General features: G+C 32.1%; 1 protein-coding gene across 9 annotated transcripts in view; it reads right to left on the reverse strand.

The window, feature by feature from the left end:
- Hasp (Hig-anchoring scaffold protein) overlaps positions 1-17,600 on the reverse strand; it is a 49,983-nt gene that overhangs the window by 17,940 nt on the left and 14,443 nt on the right. For all 9 annotated transcript variants that reach the window (XM_088039492.1, XM_088039483.1, XM_088039449.1 and 6 more), the window contains exons 2-4: positions 12,248-12,429; positions 9,213-9,315; positions 8,980-9,159 (exon numbers count right to left, since the gene is read on the reverse strand). In XM_088039492.1, the coding sequence (XP_087895618.1) occupies positions 8,980-9,159; positions 9,213-9,315; positions 12,248-12,429 (465 nt within the window). The remainder of the gene's footprint in view (positions 1-8,979; positions 9,160-9,212; positions 9,316-12,247; positions 12,430-17,600) is intronic.

A 17,600-nucleotide genomic window follows, 5' to 3' on the forward strand; every position in this document is an offset into this window, starting at 1 on the left:
AATACTTTGAACATTTCTCCATTCATCTAATTTAGTTAGGTACACCTTGGATTTTTATTAACTAGGATATTTCTTTCAATTGAATCTTGATCTTTTCTCTTTTCGTCAAAATACATGTTTTTCTTCCTCTCCGTATGTTTGGTGACCGTTTCAATTATAAATCATCTGCTAATCGCATAATAATTCACTTTCTTTGCACTTTGTAGCCTGTGGATAATTTTCATATTTTGCTTCTCAATTTCTCCACAGACGACGATTTAGTTCAGAAACATGCCAGTTGTAATATTCCATTGATTTTTATTTCACTAGTTAGCCCTTATTTGTACCACTTCTATTCTACGCTTATTACAAAATCTGTTTCGACAATTCTCGCACAAATTTGTTCAAATGCGTCTTGAGCCAAAAATTCCTCTTTGAACTCACTTTCTGTCGTCTGTAGTATGCGACGTTGGTAGTAAATATTTTATGGTGCTGAGAGAACTTGTTGTGTTACAGTACGTTGGATTACTCATTTTGCTGTGAACTTTCACACGTTACAATTGTTGTCAATCTGTTGTCAAGTTTTAAAATTAGCCAATCAAAAACTCTCCATCCTGGCGAGAGAGATAGGTATACATTGTATCCAGTGAATGCGTGCAACAGACAAGGACGAAAGTTGTAAAGCTAGTCGTAGATATGTTTCTAAGACTTTTGACTATGTCCCCCCATCTATTCATTCCCAAATCTCTGTTAATAACTCACTTCTAATTCCCTGTAAAATATAATTTTCATTCGAAACGTCTAATCCGTTTACTTTTGCTCCCAAAATTTCAATCATTATTAGATTTTAAGAAAAATGTAATAAGCTCATAGTGGATCATCCCGTATTGCAAAGTTGCACTTTGACAGTTAACATTTGTCGTGGAAAAAAAGAACCGCCAAGAATACAGTGTAAAAGAGCCAATTGGCATCAAATTGCTGCTGATTGCAGTTAAGTCGATGACTTTGTGTTTGAAGTAAGAAAATTTAAGGATGCACTACTTCAATTGCAGCTTCTAGTTTTACCGCTGAATTTTAGAATCTAGACTACAAAGATTGATAGGAGTACAATACATTTTTATTAGTAAACCCTCAACCTAGATTTTGAAATATTGATGAACACGAATGTAGCTGTCTAGAGCTCGCGTTCATTAATTAATTATTCTGACATCATTCCAGCAAGAAGAGCATAAAATATCCCACAAAATCAATCATTCAAGTACTTAATTAAATTTACAGTTTTCCAGATTTACACGAAAAGCTCTTCCTTCAATAATAAACCAGTCGAGTTTCTGTTCGAAACAAAACTCAATATTTACAGGTAATCCAAACTTTTTTCCAAACTTTTCAAACTTCATTGTTTATGTATCCTCCCAATTCGCATTTTCAAAGTTAGTCGCTTGTACAAAAACACAGTAAAATTCAAAGCTTTCCGGAAACTGAGCAAAGTTCTTATAACTCGCACCTAGATCAAAATTATGTGCAAACAACAAAAACTATTTTATTTCTTGAAACTCGTGTTATTTCAAACAGTTTCGGAGTAATCGGAGAAAATACATTTCCTCGTAACATTTTCCACTGCCTTGGTAACATCGCAAATCATGAAACTGTGGAGCTCTAAAATTGCCTGATTTTATGTAAGAAACAAAACCAGCACGAGCATCCCCTCGAGAAGATCTTTAATCTGTTCCAACACGTAATAATTAATGTCTTGGAGGAATTAATTTGCGTACCACTTTCTACATCGAAACACATTTTGTCTGCATAAAAATAAAAAAGTTTTCTCTCATCATTTTAACGTATCTACATCTTGCATATGAGATATTATGCTAATATTAGGCTGCTTCCAAGCTGAGCTTAATTAAGAACCAATAGAAATTCAGAAAGCTCCCCAAGCCACATTTACTACAAAATAACAATAACAACAGACTGGTGCTCAAAACAGAATTGTAATTGGGGATTTAGAAACCATATTATTGTTTTTAACTTAGCCGGATCTAAAAGGATCGCACGATATTTTTATTGAGCGCATCTTTTTAAATTTCGCGCTTGAATGCAAATTGTTGTCAACTAAAAATTTGTGGAGTTTGCACGCTTAAAATAGGATTTTATGGCGACGGATATTAAGTTTAAAGCAAATATTTCACTTTCATTGTTTATGAGGAAGACAACAATAATAAGAATTTGTGGGTGTTGAAGAAAGATATTATACATACAAAAATGTTTTTAGAATTCACTGTTAAATATATCTAGGGATTATTTGACGTAATATTTTGTTACGGATTAGGATTTCTCATATTCTGTTTAGTACATAGTGTAGCCCACAACAAACAAAAGACGCATAAATATTCAATGAGCCTTTGAAAGGAGATAAGATAAACAAAATAAAACAGATTGAGAGCCGTTGGAACACAAACTGTGCAAATTCAATATTTATTCATTTGGTAAAAATAGTGCAAGAATTACAATCAAATCCAACAATCTGGTGGTGATGCGAAATTTGCTTTTAATTAATACGACTCCAACTGATTAGGACAAAATACGATAAATTAAAAACCACTAAGCAACTCGACATGCAATAATAAAGTAATTTGGAGAGACAATAAAAATAGAGGCGAGCAGTAAATTTGGTCTAAAAACGAATATCGATGAAGCTAAATTATACAGAAATATAGGGGAAATACGGCTGATTGACAAAGACAAGATTCAATATTAGATTACTAATGAAACTGACGTCAAAACCGAATCAATCAAAACTTTATTTAAAACGATATCATGGAAAAGTCGGTGTTTTTTATCGAATTATATCCAGTGGTAGAGTTTTTGTGTTTTTTGGGGTTTCTGGAGAGGTTGTGGGGGAACGTATAAAAATATATAAAAAAAAGTTATGCAGAAACGGTACTCGATCGATAGAAATTGATAAAAAGAGACCGATTTATTCTCTTAGACAAAACAGAAAATAACAATCTGCAAAAAGAAAATAATAATTAGAATTTTCATTTAGGTAAAGAAGCAGAAACATTAAGAATTCGCTGCGCATCCAAAGGTGTTGGATCAGAAAGAGGGCATGTGTGGGTTTTTAACCACATATCTAGAAATCGATACTATCAATTTGCTAAAAGCTGACAAGACAACTAATAATATACAAAACCCAAAAACGAAACACGACAACCTGGAAAACTAACGATAATATTGAAAACAATAAATATATATATAAATAAAAAGATTAAAATAGAAAAATAATTGGCACAATTTTGTGAGGTCTAAAGGCAAAAACAGGGTGCTTCACAAATTGACTAATCTCTAGGTTTCCTAAAAAAAGATTCTAGAATTCTTTATGTCCAAAAGCATTTTGTTTAAAAATTAAAGCTACCTCAAAACAAACACATTCATTCTCAAAACATAAAAGTTACCTACAATAGTTGACGAAAACAAAACTTCCTTACGTGACAGTAAGGTACACAGGTGTCCTAGAACTTGCACCTCAGAGACTGCACTGGTATTACTGTCACATTTATTAATGTTTTAGAAAAACTGCTAATTTAAAATAACTTGATTAATAACACTGTGTACTTTTTTTGAAACGTAGATTCAAAATATATCAGAAAAAACAAGAATTCAAAAAAATATAATGAAAATCTATGCAAATCATAATTGGTTTGGACCGCCTACCTTAATGCGATTTTTTACACTCACAAAAATTTGTGCTTTTTACACTAATTTTGAATGAATTGTACTTGAACTGTGTAATTACTTTTATTTTGAAAAAAAAAGGTTTAATACTTGCAATATACTCATAACCTATTTGATTTAGAAATATTCGCTCTTTGGTCTACTTAAGGTCTTTCTACTTCTTAAACCAAAGACAAAAATTACTGCACATTCTCGATTCTTGTTTCATAAAGTCTATTACTCCTCATTTATTTTGAATCGCACCTTTCAAGGACAATCAAGATATTTAGGTGTTAAATTAGGTACTTGTTTATGTACAATTCAATGTATAAATCCTCTCAAATTTGCCGTAGAGCTCCACCATTTTCACAAATTATGACCTTGAAAGGTGCGATTCAAAATAAATTATGAGTTTATTACAAGATGTTTATAAATGTTTCTAGCATCAAGGGTGGCTATGAAATGTCAAAGACATTTACCGCTCATTAAACCCACATTTTTCAACTGACGTTTGTAGTTAACCTCAACTGATCATAGAGCAAAGTAAGTTTTGTGAAGAAAACTGTTATAGTTGTGGTTTGAAACCTGAAAATCAAAAATTTTGACACAAAACCCTAACTGAAACGTCGTTGATGTAAGTAAGAAAGATTATAAATAATTTCAAAGATAGTTATATTCACTATGAAAACAAAGCGGCCAAGTAGTGCACGACAGGAATTTCAGAGCCATCTTGATGCTAGAAACAATTATAAACATCTTGTAGTAATAACTAACGCATAGACAGCAATTTAGCAGATTACGGCAAAAATTGTGACAAATCATTTCTGGCAATCAAATTCATTAGTAGAATATCCTACTAAATTGTTAATTTAAAGAAAAATATGTTTTGGACAAAATTGTCTGTGATGTGTATAATTTATTGCCTATGCAAAAAAAATCTTAACAGTCAAAATGGAGACTGTACATTGTAGAATATAAATATGAAATATAAAAAATTATATTTAAAACGAAAAGAGTAAAAATGTGTACTCATTTATTTTGAATAAGGTCATAATTTGTGAAAATTGAAGAGCTCTACGGCAAATCTGAGAAGATTTATGCATTGTGTTGAACATAAACGAGTACTTTAACATCGAAAGACCCATTTGTGATTCAATTCAATACATAAATCCTCTCAAATTTGCCGTAGAGCTCCACAATTTTCACAAATTTTGACCTTGAAATGTGGTATTCAAAATAAATGAGGTATAATTAGATGTGTAGAAATATTAAACACTGTATCATTGATATCAGATCTCTTAAGCTATAATATTCATAATTTTTATTAAGTACACTTCACAAAAACGAAATCGATTTAATTTAATCGAGATTTTTTATTTCTGGCTTACAGGAATATTTTCTGTTTATAAGAAAACGGTATATTTTGAGGTGTTTATTATTTCACTATTAATAAACTGTTTGTGTCGAATCGATCTTTTAACAAACCTTCTAACCATTGCACAAATAATTTATAACATGAAATTTTAATGATATATTCTCGTAAAATTCTATATACCTAACGTTTAAAATATACCTAGTCAAATTTATTTTTAAAAAGCATTGTTCAAGATAACGAATGTTTTGAATTTTAACTCGACTTTAAGTTATGAAAGCATCTTTCCTTTACTTTTCAGATATTAAACTTTAGATGAAATGTGTAGATTTATTACCGTTCGCCAAACCCATTTATTAGTTTTCTTCGAGTACTTTAACTTATTGAACCATGTTCTATTTGATACCATATTACTAGAATATATTATTTACATACCTACTTGGACCTACTATAACAGTAAAGGTATCCTTCATTAATGATGATGATATTTTAATATGTATTATGTAGTACAAAGAAAGAATTGTTTATGTAATATAAATGAATAAGAACCCAAAATTTGATACAATAACGTGATTCCTTTATCACCGCGATTATTGATAAAATTGGTAGTTAGCCAATTCAATCGATTTCGTTTGAAAGCAAGCACATTAGTTTCCAGTCCACCATTCCCGTCCACACAATAATTCAGGTCAATTGAGTTTACCAATAAAGTGTTGGAAAGTATCCTAAAGAGAATTTTTAAATTTAACACTCCCAACTTCAATCACTCTGTCACTCCCTTGACATATAATATTAATCCCAGTTTTATTTCAAACTGACACAGGTTTTTAAAATTCGGGATAAATTTGTCAAAAAGAACCGGATCCAATTACCGAGTCGCACCAAATCCCTATTCAACCTGCAGCATTTTGTTTAAACCAATTAAAACTTGGATAGTTTCTTTTTTGTGATTTTTGATCTCGGCTATACCACGAAAACTTTGTAATTGGTCTACAAACGTGCTGGATTTTTATGAAAAATTATTTGATTTATTCGATGAACGTTCGGGAAGAGAAATCGGGAAAACTCCAACTTTATTAGGAGATTTCTACCTAACGTTTCTAACAAAATATTTTATTGTTGTAAGTCCTTTTATAAAAGTTTTGCTTCGAATGTGTTGTCTGGAATGCGCGGAGCTTCCTTTGGGGCTGCACTTTGCTTATGAATTGGTGCTTGAAGTTTTTTACGATTCCAGACGAAAATATTCAACGGGAATTTCCATCTCGTTCAAGAGCCGGCGATGTTGAAAAATATCTCGGAAATAAGTGGATATGTGTTCAATATTTTGATATACGTAGAGTTGCTGTATTGTAATAAAATATTTCCAACTGCGAAACATTTCATTTTACAATATACGAGAATGTTACAAAAAATGGTAAACATTTCAATAATGTATCCACAATGAACGACATCAATTTTGAATTCAAATTCTCTGTTTGGACTTTGATCCCAAACTGTGTAGCAATTATTAGTTTTCATTCCACTGCCAATGCTTCCAATTTTAATTTATACATGTTTGGTATCAAATCATAATTTCAAATTTTAATGTCGACAGGATTGAACTCATTGATTGGGAGTGCAATTTTGCTTTATTTCACTGAGTTTGTTTGAAGCAAACGTGTTTTACTGATGCGTTGCTGGCATTATTTCAAGCTAAAATGCTAATGCTAAATGAAGTACATATCCATTGTATAAATCATTAAATTGAGTGTGTAGTGTAGCAACGTTTAATTTGATGAAAATTGTAAATTAAATAACAATAGCGTACATTATAAGAATTCTCTTGGATCGGTTCTTGGTGCCCGCAACACTAACAAAACATACAATAAATCAGTTCAATCATCGTCCTGATGATGACAGCTTTGCTGCCGAAACTCGCGTCCTTATGGCGCAAAAAAGTTTTTGACCTCATGAATTGTAAACGTCAAATTAACATTCACATGACATTTTCGGAAACATTATATTTACAAGCGCTCTGGACGTTTACACACGCCGTGCGGTAAAAATTGCCCAAATCGTCTGCTCTTCAGATGCGTTTATAAATTAAAATCACTTTAGCATAATGAAGATTGATCACCAAAGTGGAATCTACCTAAATTATTATCTCAATTAAGACAATATTTCTATTTTTAAAGTTCAATTAAAACATTTTTATACAGCGCCATCTTGTGTACTTTTTGTGTACCAACAACAAAATTGACAGAATTGACAGTTGATGAAATTTATAAATGTCAGATGTGACAGTTCTCATGAATTTTGAAAAACCCAATTATTTGAATTAAATGTTTAATACAACTCTAGTGCGTTAACCATTTTACAGCGCTCAATCATTAAAGCACTCCGGCTACGGCGTCGTGCTTCAAACTGATTTCGGGCTGGAAAATGTAAGTTACCACACGCGACTGTATATAACTATTTTTGCGCAAGAAAAACTTTTAATTTAAATAATTGGGTTTTTCAGAATTCATGAGAACTGTCACATCTGACATTTATAAATTTCATCAACTGTCAATTCTGTCAATTTTGTTGTTGGTACACAAAAAGAACACAAGATGGCGCTGTATATAAATGTTTTAATTGAACTTTAAAAATAGAAATATTGTCTTAATTGAGATAATAATTTAGGTAGATACTACTTTGGTGATCAATCTGCAATATGGTAAAGTGTTTTTAATTTATAAACGCATCTGAAGAGCCGACGATTTGGGCAATTTTTACCGCACGGCGTGTGTAAACGTCCAGAGCGCTTGTAAATATAAAATTTCCGAAGATGTCATTTGAATGTTAATTTGACGTTTACAGTTTATGAGGCCAAAATAGTTATTTACACTCGAGCAACTGTCTAATTTAGCGTCTCTCCAGCAAACGCCACCTTAGCCAGCGGCATAAGCGGCATTTGCTGAAGAGATGTAAAATCCTTACAGTGCGAGATTTGCAAAAAGTTTTTGGCCGATAAACCATTTACAACTGAATTAAATTGTTGATCTGACAACGTCATTTGCAACTTGTGTAAATATTACTTTGACGTTAATATTTGTTGTTATAAAGGTTCATTCCTGTTTAAATGCTCGTTTTTTGCCGCACTGCTGCACCTTTTTCGCACTGAAAAATTAGGACAAAACTGTGATTTCCAATTCAAGAGACCAAAAAATATTGTTTTGTTTGAGTGAATTACAAATAATTTGTGGTTAAAAAGGATAACGACATAGATATTTACATAACAAGTGCGGAAAGTGAGCAATTTCGCACGAGTGTAAATGTAGATGCACGAGGCGCCAGCCGAGTGCAGATGTTACACGAGTGCAAGAAAGACACTTTCCGACGAGTTGTGTACACTATTTTTCCTACGACCTTCCATCATCAGGAAGAGACCATAAGTCTTGACAATAGTTCATTTCTTATCTATTATTTATATTATATCTAATAAAAGTGACGTATTTCAGATAGTTAGATGGTTGATGTTTTCGTACATCCATTTACGAAAGTAAAAGTCACTAGTGTGATATGAATATATCCGTCAAAATTGTCTTGTCAGAAACGACCTAACCAATTCATTTTTACCATTATGCGTGTTGTTTTACAGTGAATCGTCTAGATATTTAAGACAAAAATTCAAGAATTACATTTGTTTTTTAAAATAACTGTCAATTTTGACAGGTCTGTGCGGATATATTCATATCACACTAGTGACTTTTACTTTCGGAAATGGATGTACGAAAACATCAACTTTCGGAGTCATTTAACCGTGTGGAAAATGCCACTTTCATATGGGGTCGTAGGAAAAATAATTATAAAACACAGTTTCATGTTTTAGAAAAAAATTTAAAATACGAATGAATATAAACTAAATCTAGAAACATCAATTTCTTCATACTCACTATTCTGTTTGCAAACTGGCGCCGCTCCTGCCCATTTTCCGTCAGCTTGACACGTTCGACTTTGTAATCCTACGACATGATAACCGTGTTGACATGAATAGCTCGCTTTGGCACCAAACACTCTTTCCGTGTACGCTACACTACCAAAGGGGATTTGCTCCGGTTCTGGACATTCCCTATCTAAAAGCAAAGTGAAGACATATCCGTCTGCGAATTTCCCTTTCGCCTTTTACCGGGTTTAATACAAGACATTCCACAAGCTCCATCACAAAGGCACTTCTTCTTCTTACTTTTGCAGTCTTCGTCTGACGAACACTTCCGGAGACATCTATGACCCTGGAAATTAGATTGGAGGCTTATGATCTAATTCTTTGTTCGCTTTACGATCGATGTCTTATTATGTTAAAAGTTAATGGATTTTTTGGGGCGAGTTAAAAAGAATTAATTGAAAATAATAATGTTAAGTAGAAAGCAAATCATAAATGGAAAACAGAAAGTACAATGTTCTCTGGACTGCAAAAAAGTTATTTCATGAAATGTTAATTTGATTCGTCTTGCACATCTTTGTACGGTAAAAGCCTTTTGAAAAATATAATTGCCATTTAAGATGTTCTGAATTATAAGAATAGTTAATGAATAACAGTAAATATTTATAAAAAGCGACAAATTAGGTACATTGATTTTCATTTTTAATTATAATATAATTAATGTTTAATTTTTATGGCAAAATTGGTCCGATTAAAATTCATAATAATTTTTAATAACAATTGTTTGTTTATTAAATATTATGAATTAATGCAAACAACAATTTTGCCGTTGAAACAATAAGCTCAATTGGAATGGTTAGTTTTGGATAAATGATCTAATATTCTAAAAATAAATGTTAAAAATCTAAATAATTTTATTGATACAAAGATAAAAGGAATTTGATGGATTTAAAATTACAACATATGCATCCAAAATCTAAAGCATCCTGAAAAGATGAAAATTAGTAACTAAAACGGAGTGAGAAACTGAAAAAATTTGAATTTGGGCTACAAAAAATAGAAAGTTTAAAGATTAAAAGATCAGTTAGAGACATTTAAAAAATTAAAAAAAAAACAAAAAATTGCGACGTACACATTAGATATACATACAGGCTCCGGCAACACTTGTGTCTACCCCCAAATTCATCTTTAATTTTAAAGATAAAATTTTGAAAATTTGTATACGCTCAAAGTTGACGAAGTTCTAGAAGCTGACACAAAAATTTGTTATTTATCACTCATAGTTTTGGCATCGCGACGCCTTAAAAATACATTTTTTAGCTAATTGTGAGGGTTTGTAAATTCAATCCCTAATTTAATTGTTTTTCAGTATAAATGTGTTAAAAGTATCTCAGTTGTCATTTTAGATTTAATCCAAATTGAATTCAAAATTTGACAAAAAAATGCTGTTTTATCAAGTTTGTTTTCAATTTCATTACGTCAAAATTGGGAACTACGTTTACACCCATCTGTCAACATCTCGTGTCACAAATGACATCTATCCTTTGGTTCTCTTTAGATTGTAACAAAAGTCTTTCTTGGTGAAATTGTCGCTTTATCGATGTTAATTATCGATTTTTAGTGTCCAGAAAGTGCAACATGCCCAAATTAATCAAAATTGACCTTCATACAGAAGAATGAAGTGACTTGTGAAATTTTGGTGTAAACGTAGTTTGCCACTGCGCCGCCATAATTTTGAAAACTAACTTGATAAAACAGCGTTTGTTTCGCAAATTTTAAACACAATTTGCATTAGATTTAAAACTCAAACTATGTTGAAAAAAATTTGAATTCGTGAATATTTCCGCAAAAACTCAAAAATCGCTAAAAATTATACTTTTTAGGCGCCGCGACGCCCAACAAACCGTAATAAAAAAGAAATTTTTCCGTCAGCTTCTAAAGCTTTGTCAACTATGAACGTATGCAAATTTTTAAAATTTTATCTTTAAAATTAAAGACGATTTTGGGGTTGGACACAAGTGTTGCCGGACCCTGTATACATATACAGGTGTTTCAGAAATCACGAAGGGCCCGTTAACTACAAATTCTGTCTTGAAAGTAATTCTGCGGAAAAAACTAAACTCATTAGATTTTATATAACAGTCATTTAAAATAACTCAATCACAAACGTTTTATGAATTAATATTTAAAGATCCGATGTTAGTTACTCAGCGACATATTTTTGTCCTAAAATAAAACGTTTGTAACAGCTAAATTGCTCTAATTTAAAATCTATACGAAGACTTTTTCCAGATTTCATATGAGAATACAAGACAGAATCTGAGGTTAACGTATAAATAATGTTTCAAAACAGTCGCAATTCCTTTTAATAGGAATTTCTCAAACAAAATTTAAGATTATTGTGGTATCGCACAATGTTCAGGAATTTATGGCATGTTTCAAGCATTTTAATTTCAACTTCTAAGTGCGACATAATAGGTTAAGTTTTGCCATCAATTTCGCAATTTTGTTTTTTGAAAAACGTAGTTTTTGGCGTTTAAATCATTAAAACTGATTGCCTCAATTTGAAGCGCTCCGTTTCCTCTACAGGTACAAAAAAAAATATTTTTATAGCTTCATAATTAATAGCCATTTTGGACCGGGACACTAGCGTACAAACTAACGAAACAAGCATTTGTATTCTTCAATGCTTTTATTTCTGCATTTATTTAGCTTCAAAAAAATATTCATGCTTTATTTTTAAGACGATATAAACAAATATAAGTCATTTAATTTTTGATCGCACTGTATAAACTTTACTTTTCTCTCTCTGCGAATAAATTTTTGAATTATTCACCACAAAAAGGAAGAAAAATTAAGTTTACATGACAGTTTCGGAGATAAAACAAATGCTCCAGTGCAGACTAAAAGAGGTGCCGTTGTTTTAAGTTACAAATTAACGGCGCTGAAGAGTTCACTAGCTACGATTAGACTAGGGTTTTGCCTGTTTTTCGATTCCAAATGTATTTTTTGTGCATTCCCGTGATTTAGAGACATCGAAATTAAAGCTATTTCAATACATGTGTTGCTATACATAAGTTTTATATTCTACCTTTTTGTAAAAATAACAACTATAGAAATAGACAGTACAAACCAAAAGCAATGAGGGAATTTTTCAAAGTCATTGAACTATCTTCTATTTGAAGTGAAACTTCGATAAAAATTGTTTGTTAACACAGATTGTAATAATGAGTATTAAAATAATATGTTAATTTAATGTATTTTAATTAAAACTGAAATACCAGTTGCGTAGCTTGTGTGTCATCCCTTGGACAAAGTGTCGACGGCGAATTTCTCGGATTCTTATAAATCTTCCCATCATCTTCAATTTCCGACGACTCATCGTCGTCCCATTCATCATCGTCGTCATCAGGAGTTGGAGTCGTGCTAAGGGTAGCAGAGCGCCCAAACCGCATCGACAACACTGAAACACGAAATGTGGTCAAATAATTACAATTTGTCAGCAAAAGATAGATTTATAGATTTGCTCGCCCAAGTTTAATAGATTATTAAAACGTGCCGGATTTAAACCGAAACGATTCATCAAATACCGGATTAATCCGGGTGTTCACACGCCCCAGAGAAAAAATGAGGAAGGAAGTGAAAAGAGTGAATTATGGAGTGGAGTGCAGTCATCTCAAGGTAGTGTAATTAAGAAGGTTTTTCAGGAGAGTTACTATTGTAAGGGAAGTTTTATTTATCGTTAGAGTGCGCTGATTTTTTTGGTTTTTATGATATGCAATTTAGAATTTAAGTGGATGAAACACAAGTACCTAATAACAACAATTTGATAAGAATTTCAAATTGACTGATTTATAATCATATTTTGCATGTTATTATATGACGAGATGTCGAGGATTTCGTTGAATTACTTAATTTGCATAAAGTGCGACTAAGAAGTTAGGTATATTAACCTTTTCACTGCGCAATGTTTTTTGGAAAATTTTGTAACTGTGCGCGGTTTGTCAGCTCCTGCGACAATATACGTTCCGAGCAGTTGATCGGTGTTCTGCCTTAGCGTATATTAACGTCTTGAGCACTTGGCCGATTAACTAGTTTTAAAAATGTTCATAGAGATTTTAATTTTCCACAACGTCAATATATTAAACAAGGTAACATTGAGATGAGAGCTGATTATTATGGTGATATTACCTGGCCCTTAGTTCGTATCTACTTTTAAACTGCGTGGATAAAAAGATGCATGGAATAGATTTCAAATGAATTTTAGTCGTAGACGGATATATACGCTCTGAGCAGGGAACGGTAAAAAAAAAATATTTAAAAAAATGAAAGCTTTTGTGACTGTGTATTCCTCTGAGGTAGAGAACCATATTTGCGTCATCAAAAAATTACGTTTTGAGCAGTTGACCACTTCTTAATCAATGCGAATATATCCGCTCGGAGCAGTTTGAGCGAATTATTATTTTGCGGATTTTTCCGGGCCGAGCAGTGTAAAGGTTAAATAAATTCCTATTTTGAATAATTTCATTTGGATTATAACAGTTGCGGTTTACAAACTGAGTTAAAGCAAGACGTTACGAAAATTGAAAACAATTTTTTGACTGTCCACCTCTCCACCAGTAAAACATTTTTTATAACTGGACCTAATTAATATTTTCGCCAACCTGTCCCCCAACATAACTCTTCTCTGTATTTGACACACATATTATCCCTGGTTCCTTTTTACCCTCACAAAAACGTAAATGTAAGCCAGTGTATAAAAGCCAGTCCTAACCCTTCCCAAGATGGCAATAATTAACCCCAAGCATTCCGGCAAATTACTCGATAATCCAGGCTCGTTAGTCTAAATTAAGAATGTCTGTAAAATGACGTGGATATAAATTTATCAGAGGACCGTCCATTATAAATGGTAAATGAGGGCTTAAAGAGCAGACTTGTTTTCAGTAAATAGGAACACATGGCGCATTACCACAGCCACAAACCTTTTTACAGCGAATGTAACACGAAAACGTTATCAGAATAACCGTCAGAGAAAATTTCAGAACTAAAGCCGACAGAAGAGATAAAGTTATTTATTGCGGCTCTGATACCCGAACCTTTACAAACAAGCCTCGAAATTGACGTGATAGAAAGTCGGATCACCGTTTTCTCTAAATACACACACTTTTATTGGGGTTGCATTAGTTTGTTGGTTTAGAGTGGTTAATCACGTATTTGAGGGGAGGAATTAAGCCAGGCGTTGGCCTCGTTTGGGGTGTAAAAACGACCTAACTTTTACGACGACGAAAACTTGAGACTTAAAGCGGATGACTTACTCCTTTATTTGGAGATTTCACAGATTTTGGAGAAACTGGCAACGTTAGACGTGAATGGAAGGGAAAAACTGGAAATTCAAGAAAACGCCAATGCAGCAGGAATTTGATGAAAGAGTGCTTTCATAGAAAGATTAAATTAAACAGGTCTCATAAATGGATTTATGATTACAACGACCAGCAAAATTCGCAACTTTGAAGACGTAACAACATTATTAATATTGGCTTAGCAATTATTCATTTGAATATATGATCACATTTACAATAACTATTCAGACACATTTTTGCTGATATTTAAGAGATTTACATGAAAAGGACCCGGCGCATCCACCATTGTTAAATAATATTGCTGTAATTTTTTAGATCCATCAATTATCAAAACAATGGGAATTCCGGAATTTCATTAAAAATGGTATAAAGGCTGTAAACCTATTATTTATCTGAATTAGATTGAGAAAGTTGCAATGTTGTCTACTGATTTTACAACTTATAAAACCTTGAAATTTTAATTTAATGTACATTTTTAAACAGTATTTGATTCTTGTTAAATTTTGTTTTTACACTTGTTTTTGTAGCATATTATGCAATGTAAGGTACCTGCGGCAAATAATAAGACCTAGGAAAGAGCGGGCAAAAATCACCTAAAAACTTATAATATCGAAAAGAGAAGACATTTCTGACAAACAATAATTGTAACAACGAGACTACGTAATAATGTAAAAGTTTTTGAAAAATCTTGAGTACATTTTTGTCAAAAAATTAATATTTTGGGAACTGTATTGCGTGAAATTACCCCTATTATAGGGGTAATTTCACGCATGTCGAACAATAATGTCAAACAAGTTTTTTGAATTTAGAAACTTAGAACGCATTTTAGCATACCTTATGGCCAATTTCAAATTTATAAGCGAGAACCGCGAAAAAGTTATGCGTGGAATTACCTCATTGCAAGGCATTACTTCTTGTTTTTAATGTATTATTTTTGTATGCCTAATGAATTAATTTTACATAGTTTCTTCATGCATTTATTTTGTCAAATTTTTCATTTTTTTTTCTCCAAAAAATTTTTGTTGGCGCCAAATTTAAAATGCGACTCTGTGATTAGTCGTTCAGTAGAGCGAGTTACACAATGTTGATTTTCTCCTCAAATTCCTCCTCAAATTCCTCTCCACCAAATTGTGGGAAAATCAGTAATAAATTCGTTTTTATTGTTTCAGTTTAGATTAGCAGATATTTCAATATAACTATATGTTTTTCATCATGGTATTTTCTAAAATTGCTCCTTTTACACTAAATTGATAAATTCTCTGCAGGAAAAATGACGTACGTTGGTATATCTACAGATATTGAACTTTTTATAAGTAAACTAATATACAGGGTCCGGCAACACTTGTGTCCACCCCCAAAATCGTCTTTAATTTTAAAGACAAAATTTTGAAAATTTGCATACGTTCACAGTTGACAAAGCTCTAGAAGCTGACAAAAAAATTGTTTTTTATCACGGTTTGTTTAGCGTCGCGACGCCCAAGAAGTCTAATTTTTAGCGATTTTTGAGTTTTTGCGGAAATATTCGCGAATTCAAATTTTTTTCAACATAACTGTAACAAAAATATTTGAATTTTTGTTTTAAATCAAATACAAATTGTGTTTAAAATTTGCGAAAAAAATGCTGCTTTATCAAGTTAGTTTTCAAAATTATGACGGCGCTGTGGCAAACTACGTTTACACCAAAATTTCACAAGTCACTTCATTCCCTTTTATAAAGGCTAATTTTGATTAACACGGGCATGTTGCACTTTATGGACACCACAAATCGTTAATTAACATCGACAAAGCGACAATTTCACCAAGTAAGATTGATGAAATTGGAAACTAACTTGATAAAACAGCATTTTTTTCTCAAATTTTGAAGACAATTTGCATTGAATCTAAAATAATAACTGAGATATTTTAAACATATTTATAGTGAAAAAAAATTAAATTAGGGGTTGATATCACAAACCCTCACAATTACCTAAAAATTACATTTTTAAAGCGTCGCGACGTCAAAACTATCAGTGATAAAAAACAAATTTTTGCGTCAGCTTCTAGAGCTTTGTTAACTGTGAGCGTATGCAAATTTTAAAAGTTTTATCTTTAAAATTAAAGATGATTTTGGGGGTGGACACAAGTGTTGCCGGACCCTGTATATGTTAATATCACAATTCCAAAATATTGACAATACATCCATTTTACCTGAACGTTTCAAATTGAATTGGATACAGGAAACCTAATAAAATATTTGCTAGCATATAATGCTGCTTTTGTTGATTTTCATTCTATTGTTCACAATTAGCTTAACTGTTATGTAATGGAAATTGTTTTACCAGAATCATCAATTTTCCATGTTCTGGGAAATAATACTAACAATAATCGAATTTTGCAATAATGTACGTTTATATGTACATATTGTATTTCACATTGTTACAAGTCACAATTTATTCATTCGTTTCTTTCGTATTAACATATTTGTTTTCCATTAACCCGGGAGCGAAATGCTAGAAATCTGATTATTTCATTAAGCGAAAATAATTTCAGCAAATAGAATTATTTTACAACTATGTAGTTGCTTAAATCTCTCGCAATATTGTATGTAGGTATTCGCTAAACTTTCAAAAAAACTAATTTTCATTCAGGATGATTCAAATAACATCATTACAAAAGCAAGTATTGAATATAAATCCAAGAAACTTGATCCAAGTTTTGCGAAAAGAAATACAGCTCCAAACTAGCGAGAAGTTGGAAACTCATTTGCATCTTCTACATTTCCTATCTTTATCTTTTGCATTATTCCCAACAGTGCTTTGAAAAGTTACTTGCACGTTGCGCTTACAAGAAATGATCACTTAGAATTATTAAAACGTATTTAAATGTAAAACTTTGCAGCCAAAGTAGCCAACAAGTTATTTTCCACTTATTTCTTCAGCTTTGTTTAGCGAAACCTGTAGAATTTATGTATAAACCTTTTGATGTTATTTAGTAAGGCGATTAGGAGCTACACTACACAGAATACTTGGGGTCTCTTAATCGCCTTAAACAAGCGTCTTAGCAATTTTCCGCTGCAATTTTTCACTACACATAATTTCATCCGTCTCGTACAAATGAGATCAATAATCTTTCGTAGTAAAAAGGCAAAGGAGCTCAGAATGAGCTTTTGGAAGACCGGTCAAGGCCACAGTTTTACATCAATACAATACTCCACAAAAAGCTCGCGTAGCCCGAATGCTGAAATATGACCTGAAGATATGAAAGAAGCGACATTATCAGATTGAAAAGGTGATAT

The sequence above is a fragment of the Gnatocerus cornutus genome, chromosome 1 (genome assembly GCF_029298725.1).
Source record: "Gnatocerus cornutus isolate USDA-ARS CGAHR chromosome 1, icGnaCorn1.1, whole genome shotgun sequence".
In the NCBI taxonomy this organism is placed as follows: domain Eukaryota; kingdom Metazoa; phylum Arthropoda; class Insecta; order Coleoptera; family Tenebrionidae; genus Gnatocerus; species Gnatocerus cornutus.